Source organism: Cucurbita pepo, chromosome 4 (genome assembly GCF_057944985.1).
Source record: "Cucurbita pepo subsp. pepo isolate OVF chromosome 4, ASM5794498v1, whole genome shotgun sequence".
Classification (NCBI taxonomy): Eukaryota; Viridiplantae; Streptophyta; class Magnoliopsida; order Cucurbitales; family Cucurbitaceae; genus Cucurbita; species Cucurbita pepo.
Window position 1 is genome coordinate 12,671,071 of NC_141801.1, and position 19,595 is coordinate 12,690,665.

A 19,595-nucleotide genomic window follows, 5' to 3' on the forward strand; every position below is an offset into this window, starting at 1 on the left:
GGAATTTGGTTCTTTTGAAACATTTAAGTTTCCTCCATAGTTTTGAAAAACTTCTCCTTCCTACAGTGAACTATATTTAAATTACATGTTTACCCCCATGAAGAAAAAAGGGAATGATTTGCTTTTCCTAGTTTCAAGGCTTTCTCTCTCTGCCTTTTGTTACTTTATTCAATGGGGAGAGGAGGGCACTGGAGAGGGTTTGGCTCATAGATAGGTCAAGATCATATTCTATAAGATTATCTCTCAAAAGAAAGGAAAACCCATTGTGAGTTTTGATGATTGCTTATCATACAAAATGATAGTGGCTGCCTCACACAATCAACAGCCACTAAGATCCACCAGTTTTAGTGCAAATTCTTCATTTTTTTCTTTCTAAATCTAAACCAGTTTATCTAGAAAACTAAACCAGTTTGACTCATTGACTGCCATCAAATTTGCAGTTGAGAACAAGCCGCATTGAAAATGAGACAATGACATATGGTCTTTTGCCTTTAGCCTGTCTTGGGAAGATGAGAGATTAACTACCAACATGACAGGAAGTTCATTTATCGAGCTTTGTTTAGAAGCATGCCTGTTATCTGTCATATAGATTTTGTTTGATACCTTTTGATTTGATCTGTTTATCGTTTCTTGAGATTTAGCCATCAATTATATCTGACTGTCTGACAGTAATTCTTACTTGGAAACATTCTTCTTCTCTTTTGTTTCTTTGATTTCTTTCTCCTCATGAATTCAGATGCTGATATGTCAGTCTGTGGTTGGGATGCTATGTTTACAGGCATAGACGATAGATCTCTTCCTTATTGTTAGAGGAGGATTAGAGGTTGGTTAACTTATAATGTAGTGCTACTAAAGCAATTCCGAGGATTAAGTTGATATCTTGCTGAGTCGGGAAAAAAATGCTAGATTTGTGGGATTTCACATCAGTTAGAGAGGGGAACGGAAGATTTTCTATAAGAGTGTAGAAATCTCTCCCTAACAAGCGCTTTGTAAAATTGTAAGGCTAACGGTGATACACAACAGACCAAAAGAGGACAATATTTACTAGCGGTGGGCTTGACTTGGCCTATTACAAGATTACTTCCGTCAAGTATGATTTCAAATGGAGCGAACGAGAGTGTTCATACAATTGCACAAGAAACTTGTATAACTTTTGGCAACTTGGAGAAATTTCCAAGTTTTTCAGTTAGATACATACTTTCTCCACTTTGTTGTCATATTTAAATTCTCATCTTGAGTCTACATGAGAGGGTGGGTTCACATGTGAAAGCTCTCTTTCCAAGTAGCCTAGCAGCTTAGTTATCAACAAAAACAGCAACCTTGCTTCACTTCAATCTCATATTTTTCAATTTTGTACACAAGGAAACCATAAACATGGTGGGTATCATTCTCTACAGAACAGAACATTCAAGTCTCACAGAGTTGAGAGAGAAAATAAAGTTGAAACTTGTCATTCTTGGGGTGATTAATACATACCCAGATGATACCTCAGACAAAGCAAACAAAGTGAAGAGATATCTCATGGAATGTGTTCCAGTTAGTCAGTACATGGGTTTTGACTAAGAAAGAATAAAATAATATGTAACACAGTTTCAGTCGCAAAGATTCACATAACAAGAACAGAAAAAACTAAGAAAATCTATGGGCTAATCAGTTGTATACATGAAAAATCCATCAGAAGAAGCAGAAGAATTATATACCATAACGCTCCCTCCTAAAGCAGGACTTCTTTATACCTTTTGTTCTTCTCATAGTGGCAATCCCGTTTCTTCTTGTCAATCTCTTCTTTGAGTCTTACTCCGAAGCTATGGCTTCTGTCGAGCAAAACCCGGCTGCGTTGTCGAAAACATAGAAATGAGATGGATGAATAATCAAGCTGTTAGAGTTTGGAAAGTAGTTCTGAGGTTTTCTGTTATAGTTTCATAATGTAAAAGGAGAAACACTACCTGACGAAGCAAAGAGGGAGCAGCAGTAGGAGGTTCTGCAAGGACATGGCTTCTAGTCTTCCTTCCATTTAATGTGGCAACAGAAGGGCTATTAGTTGTTGTTATGTCCCAAAAGCTTCGTTTTTTAGCTGTTGGAGCTGGTGATTTGAAACGGTGGCTTGGGCTCCTCAGCTCACCTACGCTTGGTTCCTTTGGTCTTAAGCTGCTTCTTGTCCCTGTTGGTTTTTCGCCCTTCTTCAAGAGTTCATTAATAAGATCATCTTTGTGCTTTAACTCCACAATGTGCTCTTTCTTTGTCTTCTCAAGCTCTGCTTCTAATTGTTTCACCGTGCGGCGAAGCTCTCGAACCGCTTCCTCTGCTCCCTTCTTTCTAGATTCTGGTGTAAAACAGTTCCCATTTAAGAAGGAGGATCTTGGTTTTCGTCTCTCATTTTGGTGGACTGATGTTGGAGGAGTTAGAAGAGATGTGGCTGAAGACGGGGTCGATGAAGCGACCGCAGCCAAGGATTGCGCCTGTAAGGTTAGCAACTTCTGTTGCTGACGAACCAACTGCACGCGCAATTCTCGATTTTCTTTCTGCAATTCGAGCAATAGTTTAGCCTGGTCTGATTCAGATTCGGGTACCTTCATCATTATCTCCTCATTTGCCTCTGCAATCTGCATTCAGTGATCAAAGTCAAATCATTTCTAATGGAAAGTTTGATCTTTTGCCATGTTTATGATGCAATCCTTCAAAAGTTTATGATGAATTATAAGTAAAGAACAAGTTTGTTGGTCAAACCTTAGTTCTGATCTCTTTAGCACGATCAGCCCAATGAAGTGTATTTTGGGTTTCACCAAATGATAAGTTGCTTGGGCTAATATTTGCAATCATCACAGTGTTACAAGCTCCTCCTAATGAGTCCTTAAGAAGCTGTGTGAGTTTTGAATTCCTATAAGGAATGTGCTTCTTTCCTTCCACAAGGGCATTGATGCAACTACTTAGAGCAAGTAGTGATCTGTTTATGTTTGCTCCCTCAAGAGATCTTAGTGTTCTTTGGTCTGTGGCAAGTGCCCTCTCTGACCCAGCAAGATCAATCAATGACAGCTTCCCTACTCGGTTTACGACGTTCATTCCACCATCTCTGGCTTGGTATTCAACTGTTACCTGAAGTATAGCATGAGACCGTGAAGAAGTTTCGTTAACACGGGTCGGTTCGGTTGTGCGGTTTTGATTTCCCCGCTGAAGCAACGCCATCACCTAGGCAGAATCCAATAGAAATTTGAAGCTCCCCTTCTCCATTTCATAAAATATCAAACTTTCAAAACTATAAGGGAGTTAGAATGTTACTTCATCTGTGGAGTAAGCTCTGTATTGTGTAAGACCAGCAGCAACAATGCCCTGGAGTATCGGAATAACCATTTAGCTGAATAGTAATGAAGAAATTTTCCATTGAAAAAAACAAGATAATGAAGATTTCATATGATTTAAATTGGATGGAATCGTCCAAACTCTTCTAGTTTACGAGCCTCACCGCCCGTAGATATTGTCCTCTTTGGACTTTTCCTTTCGGACTTCTCCTCAATGTTTTAAAATGCATCTGCTATAGAGAGGTTTCCACACCCTTATAAGGAATGCCTCGTTCCCCTCTCCAACCGATGTGGGATCTCATAATCCACCCTCTTGGAGGCCAGCGTCCTTGCTGGCACACTGCTCGGTATCTAACTTTGATACCATTTATAACAGATATTGTCCTCTTTGAGCTTTTCTTTTCGGGGTTTCTCTCAAGGTTTTAAAATGCGTCTTCTACGGAGAGGAGTTTCCACACCCTTATAAGGAATGTTTCGTTCCCTTCTCCAACCGACATGGGATCTCACCAATACAATGTACAGCACAGAGCAGAGAGCACAGACCTGCTTGTCTTCTCGGAGGACTAATGGCCTTCCGGGGGATAACAAATCTCTGACTGTTTCATTGTAGACCTCAATATAAGAGAGGTGAACGGCATGGTTCCCATCGCAGCTCCTCTGCCTAATCTTGGTGAAGAGGTCTTTGATAGCTAAAACCATAACTCCAGGGTTCTCAACCGTTCCTAGCATTGTGTAGGTCTTTCCAGCCCCAGTGGCTCCATAGCAGAACACAGACCCATTCCTTCCCTGTAATACTCCCTCTACAACCTCTGCTGTCCTGCTCATTCAAATTGATACCCATTTGAAGGGTTATTAAGGTTTAAATGCAATAGAAATGAGTGAAATACAGGGGCTCTTTTGTATTGAACTTACGTGGTGGAATAGACTTCCTTCTGATTTGTAGTGTCCGGAAAAGAAGCATCAAAGGTAAAATGGCGTCCACGAAGCCTCTTCAGCCTCAAATAATCATTCTCATTAGCAAACTCTGTCAAATAAAGATCTCTTCCATTCACTATTTTAACACAACACCTCGATCCCGCTTCCTTTTCCCTCTTAGCCATTGGCCTTAGCCTCACAAACACCAAAATCCGGGTTTTCCCAGAACTCTCCTTCTCTGAAGAACTCCCAAATTCCTCCATTTCTTGCATATTCTTACACCCCACATTCTCCTTCTCTTCCATCACAGCCATTGAGTTCCCTAATGACAACTTCCTCGCTACACTCGTCAACTCACTCGCCTTTCTCGAGCATGAAAACCCGACAATTCGATCGGTTCCAACCCCCACATTCTCCTTTGCATCGGCCATCGGCGGTTGGGGAAGAACGTAAGTTCTTGTAACAGTTGAATTAGGCATTGCATTTTCTCTCATCACATTCTCAAGCTTCGCCTCTTTCACCTCTTTCTTACAACAACCCTTTAGCTCCAGGCTTGAATGCGTTGTGAATCTTAGATCTTCCCCTTTTGGTGATGACCTCCTGAGAGCTGCAGAAGCAAGCTTCTGCTGCTCGTACAAAAGGGTTAATGCCTTCATTTTCTCTTTCAATCCATGGTGAAGATTTCTAGGTGGAAGATTCAGATGCTGTTTATCTTCTTGACATGAAGTTGCTTCATTGTGGCCCTCGTTCATGATCTGAGACCGAGTCGAAACAGGCATTCTTCGTTGATTTTCTCACTGCCCAAACATACCCAGAAAATCCCACTGACCCAGTTGGAAAATCTGTCGATTTTTGAAATGTTTTTCCAGAAATTTTCCCGGAAAGTGAAAAATTCTGCGGGAAAATGATGATTGTCCAGAGAAGTAGCAAAGCAGAAGAACCGAGCTCAGGAAAGTTGAACTATGGAAGAAGAGAAGGGGGAAACGAAGATTAATGGTAGAGAATCTGAGCCGTTAATCTGTGTTGACGGAGGGCTGGTAATGGGGCGGGGAAAATCAGTTTTTGAAGTTAGGTGAATGGGGCACTCCACTTTTTTGCTTCTTCCAGTGTCCGTCCCACAGTGGCGTTTTGAAATTATGGTGGTAGGGTGGAGTGGATGAAGCAATGAGTGGAGTGGCGGTACACATTTTTGCCTTCCAAAAATTTGAATCCCTAAGTTCGTAACGGTCATAAAATTTGCGTTCAGATTCAAACGGGTTGTTGCCTTTCGAAATCGAATGTTTGTGACCGCACTGGATTACTCCTCCGCGCTTTAATTATATGAAATTTGAAATAATTAAAGGCGAAATCTTTTTCAAAAGAAGTGGAGTTTTAGGGTGATGCTAAGGTGCATCAACTACTATACATATCAATATCCTACCGTTGATGTCAATGGTTGATGATAAAAAAAATGAACGGCAGTGATTGAAATTTCTTAGATCATCTATTATGATGGATGAATTCTTTTAGAATTTTGTATGATTATGTTATATCAAACTTCATTTGAGTATTGTCCCACAAGTAAAAGCAATTCAAGGGGGAATTAGCAAATCATTATTAGTTGATCTTTTCTTTATTTATGAGATATTTTCGAGTATAAATGTCCAAAATCAAGTATAAATGTTTTGGAGGGAATAAATGGGCTAACCCACATGGACCCATCAAGTACATTGACTCAGATTGATTCGGGCCTATTCAAATAACAATATGCTTCAGTCGGCATTTGACAAAAATCAGAAGCAATGATCGATGACAATGCAAGATGAGTGTTTTTCATATCATACAAATCTAAATGTTCTATCACGAATATACGAAGCATGTATCAAGAGATAGAAGTATACGTACGAGGTTTGTCCCCCACACAAAGGTATACAAAACTCTTAATATCACTGAGTGAAGTGAGACAATATAGTGTATGGGAGGACATAACATCATGCCGATGCTCGAACTCTTCTCTTACACACTACTCAAGGTCAACCATGATTTGGACGACCAAAATTTGACACCAATAATAAAAGAAACACTTTTTATTTTTATTAAATGAGAAGCAAAACTTCATGATGTGTGTGCTTCCAATAGGGAAATGATAATTAATTACATTAGTTGGGATTGAGTGTTAAAAAATCGCATACCCAAACTTGTTATGATGAAGGTGTTTGTGCTGTCTTTTAGCTCGTGGCTTCCAAGCAAAGGCCATTTGGGAAAGCAACCAAATTAAATTATGTATCAACAATCATAATATTCAATCTGAATAGCCACTTATAGTCTAGTTAAGAAATAATTAAAGTTTTATTTATTAATTCAAACAATTCTATAAATTTCAAGATATCGACATTTTCATTGACATTATTCACGACGACTTTCAAACCGTACCCATAATACATTCTCCCAGAAAAAACATGCTTGGAAAAGTGTAAGGAGAAGCAACAATCACACTCTTATCTAATCGTTAGTTTACCAAAAATCAAAATTTAGTTGCAGAATTTGAATGTAAAAACTTCTTGCAGCATGCTTCGGCAACAAACATCTATGATTCATCCTTGCAAAAATAAGCTTCCTTACCAATGAAGTCCTTAAATCCATAGGTGCTCTCTCCGATACTCACGTACGATCACGGGTACGCTTGTAGGCGGGATCTACAGTTCAGAACAATAAGAAAACAAGTTTAACTCAAAACTGCAAAACCCAGATAAGATTATTGATGACAGTGCAAAGTGGCATTCATAATGGACATGAGTGATCTTGTAACAGTGAAAGGATTAGAGCGTAGTTTGTTTAACCAAACAGAACTTATCCCAAAAGGTGGTTTGCTTCCCAACGTGAAAAGAAGAAGTCAACAATAAAGAACCTAGATGCTTGACCACCTAATTATCTCAATTTCAACCTTCATCTGAATGAGCCAAGGATCAGATGCATCAATCTCATGAGGTTCGGCTTCCAAGACTTAACCCCTTTGAGGTACAATAACTGATTATAATATGTATCTCAACAAGTGCCTGAGACAGAAAGAGAGTAACATTGATTGAGCAAAGCTTACCATGCCATAATCTGTGACAATCATTGAGACATAATCTGAAGGTGTAGCATCATACCTGAAATAGTACAAGACAAAGTTAGAATGCAACACTTTTGAGGTACAATGACTGATTATAATATGTCGGTTGATTTACATTAAATTTAGACATTGCAGTTGTTCTTTAGCAGTTAAATTATCTAGATAATTAACATCCTTCCTTCCTGGGACCTTTGAAATAGCATCTGGATCACCTGCAGGAAATCTCAAAATGCTTAGACATTGTCCCTTTACCCTCTTCTGGAAGGAAATAAGAGAGAAGATGACATAACAATATGTACCTAATTCATTGAAACATATTGAGTCAAGCTGTACCCTTTCATGAAATTTATAGGCTTCGCAGCAGATTAAGACTGGAACATGGAATGCATTAGCAACCATGGCAACACCTGCAGTTCCCACTCTTGAATATACAGTTCCATTAGACAATACTGCAGCAGCCCCCAGAAAAACTCGTGTTACTTCGTGCATCACATAAGAAATAGCATTTATATGAGTGTAGGTACACTTTAGGCCACTTGCTATTAGCCTACGAAGCAATGCTTGCCCTTCCAGTTTCGGTCGGGAATCCACCACGACAACACGGAATTCTTTTCTGAGCTCATGTGCATATAATAGAAGCATCTCTACAGCACATGATGATCCATATGTGAGAAGAACATCTCCATCCCTGATTTTAGTAGCAGCATGTCTAACTATGACCTCATCTGCAATGATAATCTTTTCATTGATAAATCGATCAATATCTGAGCAAAGTGTAGCTTTTACTTCAGATTCCAGAAGATTCACTGGTAATTTGGCAATGCGATTCTTCAGAAACCTAATTGCATTTCCCATGCTAACAGACAGTGGCCTGCACTCGTTGAAGAATGACACATAGCCACCAATTTTTGCAGTTAAATCTCTACCCAGAGATTTCTGAGGCGGAGTTGAGTAGTCTTTGATGGCCTGTTGAAAGGCATGAAGCATTGCAATACAGCGAGCATTGCCTCCACATATATCTCCGGCCATATATTGTAAACCAACCTGATAGAGTATAGGTATGTGACTAAATTAGACAAACACTAGTCAGAAAATTTATCATAGATACTATAAATTGACGACCATATATATATATATATATATATATATATATATATATATATATATATATATAAAGAGGTCATCCATACATTTAAATCACCATGTTAGAGTGCATAAAGTCCCACAAAAATAAAAATATCGCCATAGATCATCAATATGAAATCTTAAAACATAACAGTAATAATCAAACAGGGACGAAACCATGAGATTTTCATCTGAAATGGGAAAAGTAAGAATCTTGCGACAAAACGTGTAGAGGTTTTGTATTCTGGTGGCCTTCCTATTTGTATTCTTCTTCAAAAACTGGACAACTTATCCCTATTAAAATTCTATGCTTGTCACAATTTCTAGTCAACCGTAAATTACAAACTGTATTAGGTAGTTTCCCAATATAAAAAAGGAAAAAGAAAATAACCTTGTAAATGGCAGGATGAATGGTGTCAAGTTGGAAAAACTTCGACAAAAGATCAGGAAGCTGAGTTCCCTGCTCATATTGTGGCAAATGGCGAAATAATTCAACCCTATTTCGAGCTTCAGTTTGGTTGAAAACTGCTCGCTTTTTAGCCTTTTCTACCCTATTTTTATCATCAAACTGCATTCGTGGATGGGGCGCATCTTTCTTCCTTTCCTTATCAAGTGTACGATCACCTCCTCTTTTATCAGTAGATGCAACCGAAGGTGCAGCAGTGCTATCTTTCATAGCCGAAGGCTGCTTCACAGCTTTACCAGGGGCAGTACCTGACTTATTCGTCTCACCTTTTAGAGAACCAATAAACATATGAAAAATTAAGAAAATAAATAAATAAATAAAACAAATGAACTAGTAATTATATGAGCCCTCAAATTTTTTCTGTCACATAAAAATCCAAAGGGAAAAAGGATAATTATTAGCATTCATAACCACAGATAGAATGACCCGTTAAAACAAATTACCCATGCAATAGCAAATCCAGGAATTAGAAATTTTTAAGAGCACGAGTCAAGAAGTGTACAAATACTTCCATGTACAATGCACTAAACTGATTCCACTTAACCCTCTACATTTCTTGATTCAAAAAGTGTTCACTTTCTAGCCAGATAATAGCAATATAGTTCATGGTACATTTCAAATGATTGAAATGGAATAAAACCTTTTGCAGAAACTTTTGCTGCTCGTTGTGCCTCCTGCAGAGCCCGTCTTTCAGCCTTCGTTGTTTTTGCCTTCAGGGATTTTGAACTTGATGGCGGTGGTTGATTTTGCACCTCTGTGGGCGCCCCTCCATTATTTTCTGCAAGAGCAAAGTAGTAGAAATGAGAACCCAGACCCAATGCAAGTTCCATAAGAAAGTAAATTTGCATGTTCACAACCATGCAGAATTTTAATCCCTCATTCTAAGAAATGTTTTGGCTCCTCGATATGAACGGAGTTCAAAATTGGGCACTATAGCCAGACCATGCAAGCATGTCAGAATCAGAAAAAAGTTGACAAGTTCCAACAGAGAAGTAGAATAGTTGATGATGCTTTACAGTCGTTATTGCTAGTTCTACATAATGAACAATTTTGTCATAGTTTTATTGAATTCATAATCTCCAAAGCATTATCCAGTTAGCCCTTTAGGACAATGTACCAACTCACGGTGATTCCCCTTCCTTTACTCTTTTCAATTCCATAACTCTTTCTTGAAGAATCATACTTTTCCTCTCTCATCTAGTTACCCTGTCCTTTCTTTTCTTCATGATCCTTTCTATTTTCTTCTCCAAACTCCCTCAAACAATAAAACTGAGCAAAGTTCAACTCTAAACAGGGAAAATGGTTCTTTAGTTATCCATTAAACGTGAATCAAAGGCATTTAATTAAATAAAAAATCTTCTAAAAGTAAAACAATGCCCCCTCTTTCTAATCACATCAATCTTGAACGTGCATTCATGATCTGGTGGTAGCACTCTGGAGAAAACAATTAACTAGCACAGAAAAGTAGGAAACTCCACTAAAATAGGAAATGGAAACCATTGTATAAGCGATATCAGTATGAACAATATAACTGAAATATATTTAGTATGAGAGTTTGGCATAGGGCAGCAGTAGGAAGTTATCTTGGGTTAGCTTGAAGTTGGATTATAAAGGGGTTTTTGCGGATATCAGAATCTGAAACGAGATTCTAGCCTGCTATTTATAAATACCTATAACTTACAATAAGCATATCCGAGGAGAGGACACGATATTCTCCCAAAAAGCACTAGGAGCTCAAAAACACACTCCAATTGGCAAGGATAGCAGCCAAAAAATAAATGCAGAAATGTCTAAAAAGGGAACTAATTGAAGAGAAAAAAGCCATACCCAGTCCAATAAACATAAAAGTTCCTACCCCTTCCATCAATATCCTAGCTTCTACCAATCCATATACCCCAAAAATATAGCTATAGAGCAACTGAAAGTTAAACTCTGGCCTTGAATCTGCCTTCAAAAACTTGTTTAATGAAGTTAGGAGAGCTTCTCGGAGACGCCAGTAAAAGCTGAATGTATCCAAACAAGAAAAGAAAAAACAAAACAAAAAAGGAGCATCGAATGGATTCAGTAAAGTGCAAGACATGGAAACACAGCCACAGCCCCATCTTCCAACTGATATGAAAAAGAAATGCATAGCAGAAAGCGTAATAATTAGATGTATAAAGTCAATGCTGCACTAAAATGCTGCACCTCAAAAAGGAAAAGTACAGACTCAAAATTGGCAGACATTAACAAAATCCCCCTTGCATCAAAGAAAGGGGGGGAAATGAGTAAAGATTAGGAATGCAGTATCACCTGCAACTCCAGCAGGCTTATTAGGTCCCAGCGTCCTGAGAGGCACCGCCTGCGAATTCTCAGACGACTTAGCCGCCATGTGGACTCCAAGGCCAGGAAGGCTCGACGCAATCTTCCCAGAACCACTCCGGCGATACGGAACGGAGGTGGAAGAATCCTCGGACATCTCCAACTCATCGTCCCAAATTCTACTCGAAGGAGAAGTCGCAAGCAGGGTCTGGGAAGGGTTATAACTGCCAACATGAATCTGATCACCAGAATTCCTCCAATTGGCCGGAGTCGGAACAGGAAGAATAGTAGAGCGTGAGGCAAGGTTATCGGAGAGATGACGAGGAGGAGGAATCATGACCGGAGACAAGGGATCGGTGGGAGGAGATAGGGATTGTTGAGAAGGACCAAAGCCGACCGGACCGGATAGGGAGCGTCCGGGGGGGTTTGGAGCGTCGAGGGTGAAGAATCCGACCTGACGAACTTTGGGTTTGACGACGCGGGATCCTCGCCGAGCATCCATGAAGACTTAACGCGAATAATATGGCATCAGAATTACCAGAATCCACATAAACAGAGAAAGAGAAGAAATGGGTTCACTGCAGAGAAGCTTAATTAGCAGCTTCTGTAGCGTCCGCCATAGCCATAGCCATAGCCATAGTCAACTGAATCAGAAGAACACAGAGAAAGGAAGCAAGGGCTTATCAATCGCTCGCGTCTGCTCTACTTCATCTTCTTTTACCGCCACGAGTCAATCAATTTTAACATTATTTTCATTTCATACAAAATAATTTTAAATAATTAAAAGTATACTTTCAAAGTGATTTTAAACCCAAAAAAATAATTTTAACTATTTTAAAATTACTCTCAAATATATTATTTAAAAAAAAAAAAAACTTAAAAAATAAAAATTGTAAAAACAAAAAAGAAATGAATAAGGAAAAGCAAAGAAAATTGGAATTCTCAACTCCAATGAGTGTTGTTATTTTTAAAGGAGGCATCGGCTTGTCTCCAACAAGACAAAAACTTTGGATAAGATGAGATGAAGGGAATATTATTATTATTTTAAACTTGGTTTCCTTGTCTAATTTTGAATTACGTGACGATAATGATAAAGTTTATATGAAGAAAAAGAATACGGCCAACTATATAGGAAAACAACGTTCAATTTACATGTGTTAAATGCTAGCGTTACTTCAAAATTAAGATCAAACTTAGATTTTTAGTATGATTGGGCCGTGCGTGCGTGCGTGGTAAAACCAAGTAAACGGAGTGTACTACTTCCGAACCTTATGGGAAAAAACTTTAGATATACGAGACTAAATTAGAGTAAAGATTGCTTGGAAGGGTCGGGGACGAGACGTTTGAAGGTAGCTCGACCATGGGTCTGGGCTTCTGTCCAAACTATATTATTTTTTTTCCCTCTCCTCATGTGATGGCTCGACTTTCATTTTAGTTTGGCTCGGTTTGGAATGAACTTACAATTAGATTCCGAGGAAGAAATTAAATACAAACTACACACATATTTATGATATATAACGTAAATATGGGTATGAAAGGTAAAGAAAGGGTCAGCCATGGGCACCCATAAGTAGCTCCAATCCCACCACGTGTATCCCTTTCATGTCTTCTCCTTCTCCCATCTGTCTCTATATACACACACCCTTTCCTCAAAATCCTCGTCGTCATTTCTCTTTTACCCGTTCACTCCCACCACCTCCTTCTCACCCATGGCCGATCGTCCCTCAACCGCCACCGCCCTCATCCGCCGCCTCCAGGAACATGCACCCAACTCCCCGCAGCTCCTCGGCCTTCTCACCCTCTTCATCTCCGCCTCCATTCTCATCTTCCTCATCGGCCTTACATTCACTGCCGCCCTCATCACCCTCATCTTTCTTAGCCCTGTCATCCTTTTAACAAGCCCCATCTGGGCTCCCCTCGTCTTCTTCCTCTTCATCCCCGCCGTTGGGTTGCTGTCTCTGGGTGGCTTTGCGGTGGCTGCTGCAGCCGGGGTCTCGTGGGCGTACCGGTACTTCAAAGGGATGCACCCACCGGGGTCGGAGCAGGTGGAGTATGCGAGGAGCCGCATTTACGACACGGCCAGCCAAGTGAAGGATTACGCGAGGGAGTATGGAGGGTATTTGCAGAGTAAGGTGAAAGACGCAGCTCCTGGAGCTTGATTAACTAATTTGAAGAACAATGCCCTGATCTCAGGCGGCTGTTGTTTTTGTTTCATAGTTTACGGTAGTAGTGTTTGGGCAGTGTGTTATCTTCCGAGTCGTTGTGCTTTAGATTTATAAAAACAGAAATAAATCTACTTTTTTTTGTTTTTTCATTCAAAGTATGTGCAATCATCAAACAACCTAATTTTGTTCGAAAATTAATTGAAACACTTACATATCTGATAAAATTGAGATAAAATTGGAAGTTTGTAGCGAAATCTGATGGATGTGACAAATTTAGGAGTACAAATTGATATACAAAATTGTGGGAAAGGAGTTGGAGAGGCGACAATCGCACTCTTCACCGTTATTTCACCAAAATCAAAATTTTAAGCCACCAGCCAGCCAGAAGACACCATGGATACCATAAAAGTGGTATTTGGGTGCAAAAATGGATGAGGAAAACTCTGGTTGGTTTTACTTTTTCACAAGTGAATCACGTAGAACATGCTATATCACTGAATGTTTCTCCTCTGCAAAAACCAGCTGCATCACCTTGAATCGAACTTCTTTCCAAGTCATACCCATAGGAGGTGTTCTCTGCGATACTCGCGTACGATCACGGGCACGCTTGTTGGCGGGATCTGCAATCGAGCATATTTAGGTAAGGACTGTACAGTTTATTTCAGCTAGTCACGAAAAAAAATGGAGTTGCAAAGACTTTGTCGTAAGAGAGAGAGAAAGCAAGCTACAGTGAGTATTGGACTAGTTTTCGATTTTTCTTCCACTAATAAGTGTCACTACTACCAAATTTGGCTCGTTACGTATCACCGTCACCCTCATGGTTTTAAAATTTAAACCAACGTGAGATTTCACAATCCACTCCTTTGGGACCAACCTATCCAATTGAACATTGAACATTGGATAGACCTTGATATTCTTTGAGGCTTCTCCTCAACTATTCTTCCAGAGTTTATTACAACTTCTCACGGGAAAATCTTTTTGGAACGAAACCAGTATTTTGGGTCAAAGGTGTGAGCTCTTTCCATAATAGGCCCCATTACAAAACTTCTTGAAGAAGAAACATAGAATGTCTAAAAATAAATCCTTAGGTGGTACTACATCTTCTATGGCATAACAAACCATTGCGCTAATGCCACTCATATTTCCTTGACTCCTATAAAGTTCAGTGCCACGAGACCTTTGAAGTTTAGGGTCATCATAGTGGCCTTCTTTTCTTTTTTGTAAAGTTTCGTTTTTGTATTTCAAGTAGTCTCTTTCACGTCCTTTCTTCGATAATTTCTAATCTGCTAAACGACCTTCAAATTTTTTTATTTTTCTCGACTTTGGTCTTAGAAAACATAACTACAGGAGATTACCGGCATAAGAGGTCTTCTTGTGCAATCTCACCATATCGGCATTGTATTTGTGGGTCAGTCATCTTTTTCTCTCAAGTGATTCCTACCCCTAATTAATGGTATAAGCCCCATCAAAGTAATACCTGTCGTGTCATTCCAATAGGCCCTAATTCCCTTTTTTCTTTCTTTTGCATACTTTTTTGGACTATCAAGTAAATGAACAACAAGAAATGACATGTGCATGCACAGAGAGAGAGATATACACTCAGACTTACCATGCCATAATCTGTGACAATCATTGAGATGTAATCTGAAGGTGTAGCATCATACCTGTGACAGTATAAATACCTAGTTAGTACACATCCTTTCAAGACAAAAATAAAATAAAATAAAGAATATCACGAATCTATTGCGGATATACATTAAATTCAGAAGTTGCAAATGTTCTTTAGAAGTCAGACTATCTAGATAACTAATATCAGCCCTTCCTGAAATCTTTGATATAGCATCTGGGTCGCCTGCAGGCAATTAGAAAGGGCTCAGAAATTGACCGTCCCCAATTGAAGGAAGAAAAGAAGGAAGAACAAGCACAAGAATACGTACCTAATTCATTAAAGCATATTGAATCAAGTTGTACCCTTTCATGAAATTTATATGCTTCACAGCAGAATAATACTGGAACATGAAATGCATCTGCAACCATGGCAATACCTGCAGTCCCCACTCTTGAATATACAGTTCCGTTAGCTAATACAGCAGCAGCACCAAGAAAAACTCGGTCTACTTCACGCATCACATAGGAAATAGCATTTATATGAGTGTAAGTACAACTGAGGCCCTTTGCTATCAGCCTACGCAGCAATGCTTGGCCCTCAAGTTTTGGTCGAGAATCTACCACTACAACACGAAATTGTTTCCCAAGATCATGAGCATACAATAGAAGCATCTCTACAACACAGGGTGATCCATATGTGAGAAGAACGTCTCCATCCCTGATCTTCGTAGCAGCGTGTCTAACTATGACCTCATCAGCAAGCATTATCTTCTCATTGATAAAACGACTAATATCTAGGGAAAGTGTAGCTTTTGCCTCAGATTCTAGAAGACTTGGTGGTAATTTGGCAATGCGATTTTTCAAAAATCTGATTGCATTACCCATGCTAACAGACAATGGCCTGCATTCATTAAAGAATGACACATAGACACCAATTTTTGCAGTTAAATCTCTAACGAGAGATTTCTGTGGCGGAGTTGAGTAGTCTTTAATAGCCTGCTGAAATGCATGGAGCATTGCTATACAACGAGCATTACCGCCAGATATATCTCCAGCCATGTATTGTAAACCAACCTAATAGAATATCGATATGTGACTATATAAGATAATCACTTGTCAGGGTAAATACACGGTAATATCATAAATTCTTAACGCAATAAGCAGTTCAGACATTCATCACATTACCATCTAAAGACTATCAATACACTATTCATAACTATATCTTCTGTACACATGTCTCAACATGTAAAATTGCAAAAAAAAAAAAAAAAAAAAAAAAAAAAAAAAAAAAAAAACATTTAAGCTAATGAAAAGAGAAAACTATGGTCATACATCAACTTCATGAGATTGGAAGTGGGGTAAAGCTAACTTAGGACGAGAAGAATATGAATGTTGAGAATATTGGTTTGGATATCAGAATTTTCAACGGACATTCTATTGGTAATTCTTTTAACAAAAAAAGGAAAATTAAAATACTCCGTTCTTCATATCTAGTAAAAGTTCCATCTCTTCCTGATTAAAAACAACTGTATTGTTTTGATCTCCTCTATTAAACCAAAATTTTATAGCACTTATGACCATACAGTTCATATTCTGTGATACTAACGCATATCATGAGAAAAAGAAATTTAGCCAATATTTTGTGCTCAATTTCAATCTAGAAGGTGATGCTTGGCATTATTTCTAGCTCATATGAAATCAAAAGCTATATTAGCTAGTTTCCACAAAATGCACCTTGTAAATGGCAGGATGAATGGTATCGAGTTGGAAAAACTTTGACACAAGATCAGGAAGTTGAGTCCCCTGCTCATATTGTGGCAAATGGCGAAATAATTCAACCCTATTTCTTGCTTCAGTTTGATTAAACACAGCTCGCTTTTTAGCCCTTTCGACCCGATGTTTATCATCAAATTGCATACGTGGAGGGGGAGCATCTTTCTTCCTTTCTTTATCAACAATACGATCACCTCCTCTATTGTCAGCAGATGCAACTGAAGGTGTAGCAGGACCTTTAACTGTTGAAGGCTGTTTCCCAACTTTACCGGCTGTTGCCCCAGAGGCAGTACCTGACTTATTTGCCTCACCTTAAAAAAAAAAAAAAATTTAAAAAATACCAACAATATGAAATAGTTAAATGAGCCAACTAAAAAATTTCTGCTATACGTAACCAGAGAAAAATTAAAGAAGGTAACAACCAAGATTTATTAAATAAAATGAAGTGCCAATTAAAATGTTTGCGCATGGGAATAGCTAATGCAGGTGTTAAAAGCTAATATACACAAGGAACGAAGCCAGTCAAATCAACATGCAACACTACGCTATAAAAGTGAAGTGAAATATAATGTAAATTACAATCTCTTCATCTGCATACAGATGGTTTACCATCTAAAACCTTAAAGATGGAACTGAGAGAAATAAGGAACCTAATTAAACCTATGGTGCGCAACAGCATAAGGGTAATTCAGTCAATTAGCTCCGTATGGTGAATGCATGTTTGTGGGCTTACATATACTAAATGGTCATCTTGAAAAAAAAACAAATTGAACAACTAAGTTGTTTCTAGTCCATTTTCATCGTTTGCACTTAATCCCATTTTGTAAGGGCATTAAAATTATTTCCTATCAACAGTTTCTTTTTCTTTTTTTAAATTTTTGGGACGACAAACCTTATCAACTACAGAAATAGTATGAACACAAGGTAAGTTAAATGTAATTATTAATTTACTATCTGTCAATGAATCATTCAATTTTCTGTAGTTTAGTGATGTATTTATAGAAAAAAGTTCATGATCAAACTCTGTGGACGGGGGGCTGTTTACTGAAGAATTGTACCTTTTGCAGAAACTTTTGCTGCTCGCTGAGCCTCCTGTAAAGCCCGTCTTTCAGCCTTAGTAGTTTTTTCCTTCAAGGGTTTCGAACTTGAAGGAAGATGGTCTTTGGCCTCTGTGGATGCTCCTCCCATCTTTTCTGCAAGAGCTAATTTATCAAATTATGTAGAGACAAGCGTATATGAGATTTCAATTATATTTTTGGGGAGGGAAGCATTCATTTCTCCCTGTCTTCTATGCCAATGAAGGCGTAGTCGTGGAGATAACACCCAGGGGAAATAAACACCTTGGATTTTTCCATCCAAATAACAGCTGAGATTCATTCACTTAGCCCAAGTTTCATCCAACAAAAAATACCTCATGATTAGATATGCACTCCCTCTTCTAAAGATAGAAGTGAGTGAGAGAAATTGTTTTCGTTCTGGAAATACAATTTTGAACTTCCAGGAGATAACATGCGTTTGAGAAAAACTTCAACCAAAAAAAGCCATATGTTGAGGAGAAAAAACATGTTAGGTTCTTCTATCCAAAGCATGCATAACTCATAATTTTATATGCACTCACAAAAGCATCTTCGGTAATAAGCATACATGAAAGCCCCTACTCCTGACAAGATGTGGTTGTTTATCCCCAAAAGCCTAACCGAATTAAATGCAAGCTCGTTATGGGTCAAGAAATTCACCAATAAGTCCAGTAGACAGAGATAAAAGCTGGGAACACGTATGATGGTCTTTATAGAAGGAACTTTAAATGAACTAGAAACCACAACCAACCCCATAAGCTACTAAGTTCTTAGCTCTGCAGTGGTTCCTTTCAATCTAAATTAACTTAGAAATGGCGCTAGAGCCATTGAGCCATAATGCTCTGCCTTCTTTTCAAGGAACGGCCAAAAGGGCAAGGCGTGAATAAATGGCCCATATCTTCCCCGTTCCTTTTACACAGACCACCAACTAGGAAAGAGACATCACCTGTCGCTCCAGCAGGCTTGTTAGTTCCCAATGTCCTCACACTATTGGCAGGCATTGTCTTCAAATTATCCCCCCGCTTAGCCGCCATGTAGAATCCAACGCCAGGGCAGCTAGACGCTAACTTCCCCGAACCACTCCGCCGAAGCAAGACGGAGGCCGACGAAACCTCCGAGAATTCCAATTCTTCACCTGCAATTCGAGTCGAAGACGATGCCATCGGTGACGATCGGAGCAGCATTTCTGAGGGATTGTGGCTCCCAACACGGACCAGGTCCTCAGGGTGCCTCCAATTTCCCAGAACAGCCGACCGGGAGGAAAGGTTGTCGGAAGGGTGACGTGGAGGCGGAATCATTACAGGAGACAAAGAATTACTGGTCGGAGAGTCGGGGAGAAGTGAAGTAGTGCAGTCGGGCGGAGCGGGAAGGGTCCCACCCGGAGAGTGCGGGGCGTCGGGGGTGAAGAAACCGACCTGCCGAACTTTGGGGTCGATGACGACGCGAGAGGCGCGGCGGGCATCCATGACGGCGGATGTGGCAGTGGATCGGAAGGGTGGAGTGACGAGGAAAGTCCAGAGATAGCAACAACAAAAGAGGGAGCGGGTTTACCGCGGGAGGGTGTAGGGTTTTGGGGGCAAAACTTTTCGTTTCGGGGAAGATGGATTGTTCTTTTGCGGATTTTGCAAATAGCCCCCCATAGTTTTATAAAATATCACTCTGCCTACCTATGTTTCACCACATTTCAATTTTAATTAAATCTATTTTTTATTTTTAATGAAATAAAAAATAACATATAAACATTATTATTTCCCTTTTTATTTTCAAATTGATTAT

General features: G+C 39.2%; 3 protein-coding genes and 1 pseudogene across 5 annotated transcripts; 1 reads left to right on the forward strand and 3 right to left on the reverse strand.

Moving 5' to 3' along the window:
- Positions 1-1,435: 1,435 nt before the first annotated feature.
- On the reverse strand, positions 1,436-5,403 carry LOC111793239 (kinesin-like protein KIN-8A). The gene is made up of 6 exons (XM_023675026.2): positions 4,209-5,403; positions 3,840-4,113; positions 3,277-3,327; positions 2,728-3,186; positions 1,947-2,603; positions 1,436-1,832 (listed from the first exon to the last, which is right to left on the reverse strand). The coding sequence occupies exons 1-6, from the start codon at positions 4,988-4,990 to the stop codon at positions 1,806-1,808; spliced, it is 2,250 nt and encodes a 749-aa protein (XP_023530794.2). The 5' UTR covers positions 4,991-5,403; the 3' UTR covers positions 1,436-1,805.
- Positions 5,404-6,517: 1,114 nt separating this feature from the next.
- Positions 6,518-11,859, reverse strand: LOC111793587 (uncharacterized). Of its 2 annotated transcripts, none has more exons than XM_023675540.2 (7): positions 11,189-11,859; positions 9,537-9,674; positions 8,822-9,162; positions 7,605-8,349; positions 7,421-7,517; positions 7,288-7,342; positions 6,518-6,886 (listed from the first exon to the last, which is right to left on the reverse strand). In XM_023675540.2, the coding sequence occupies exons 1-7, from the start codon at positions 11,697-11,699 to the stop codon at positions 6,824-6,826; spliced, it is 1,950 nt and encodes a 649-aa protein (XP_023531308.2). In that variant the 5' UTR covers positions 11,700-11,859; the 3' UTR covers positions 6,518-6,823. The 2 variants fall into 2 exon arrangements, with proteins under 2 accessions (XP_023531308.2, XP_086979648.1); XM_087123522.1 differs by lacking the exon at positions 11,189-11,859 and adding an exon at positions 10,724-11,042.
- A 967-nt stretch (positions 11,860-12,826) lies between these two features.
- On the forward strand, positions 12,827-13,508 carry LOC111793590 (oleosin G pseudogene; annotated as a pseudogene).
- A 66-nt stretch (positions 13,509-13,574) lies between these two features.
- Positions 13,575-19,469, reverse strand: LOC111793586 (uncharacterized). Of its 2 annotated transcripts, none has more exons than XM_087123333.1 (7): positions 18,766-19,469; positions 17,802-17,945; positions 16,705-17,054; positions 15,300-16,044; positions 15,118-15,214; positions 14,972-15,026; positions 13,575-13,982 (listed from the first exon to the last, which is right to left on the reverse strand). In XM_087123333.1, the coding sequence occupies exons 1-7, from the start codon at positions 19,283-19,285 to the stop codon at positions 13,917-13,919; spliced, it is 1,977 nt and encodes a 658-aa protein (XP_086979459.1). In that variant the 5' UTR covers positions 19,286-19,469; the 3' UTR covers positions 13,575-13,916. The 2 variants fall into 2 exon arrangements, with proteins under 2 accessions (XP_086979459.1, XP_023531306.1); XM_023675538.2 differs by having other exon boundaries at positions 17,802-17,936; positions 18,766-19,465.
- Positions 19,470-19,595: the final 126 nt, after the last annotated feature.

What these genes read in the sequence shown, in the direction of transcription:
- LOC111793239 (XM_023675026.2), bottom strand. Translation starts at nt 4,990, where the DNA reads ATGCCTGTTTCGACTCGGTCTCAGATCATGAACGAGGGCCACAATGAA. An exon ending in CTAAAGAGATCAGAACTAAG is followed by an intron (nt 2,604 to 2,727) that starts GTTTGACCAACA and finishes CACTGAATGCAG; the next exon opens with ATTGCAGAGGCAAATGAGGA. An exon ending in CTCCCTCTTTGCTTCGTCAG is followed by an intron (nt 1,833 to 1,946) that starts GTAGTGTTTCTC and finishes TCGACAACGCAG; the next exon opens with CCGGGTTTTGCTCGACAGAA.
- LOC111793587 (XM_023675540.2), bottom strand. Translation starts at nt 11,699, where the DNA reads ATGGATGCTCGGCGAGGATCCCGCGTCGTCAAACCCAAAGTTCGTCAG. An exon ending in TAAGCCTGCTGGAGTTGCAG is followed by an intron (nt 9,675 to 11,188) that starts GTGATACTGCAT and finishes TTGCTCTTGCAG; the next exon opens with AAAATAATGGAGGGGCGCCC. An exon ending in TTGTCACAGATTATGGCATG is followed by an intron (nt 6,887 to 7,287) that starts GTAAGCTTTGCT and finishes TCTGAACTGTAG; the next exon opens with ATCCCGCCTACAAGCGTACC.
- LOC111793586 (XM_087123333.1), bottom strand. Translation starts at nt 19,285, where the DNA reads ATGGATGCCCGCCGCGCCTCTCGCGTCGTCATCGACCCCAAAGTTCGG. An exon ending in CAAGCCTGCTGGAGCGACAG is followed by an intron (nt 17,946 to 18,765) that starts GTGATGTCTCTT and finishes TTGATAAATTAG; the next exon opens with CTCTTGCAGAAAAGATGGGA. An exon ending in TTCATCCTGCCATTTACAAG is followed by an intron (nt 16,045 to 16,704) that starts GTGCATTTTGTG and finishes ATATTCTATTAG; the next exon opens with GTTGGTTTACAATACATGGC.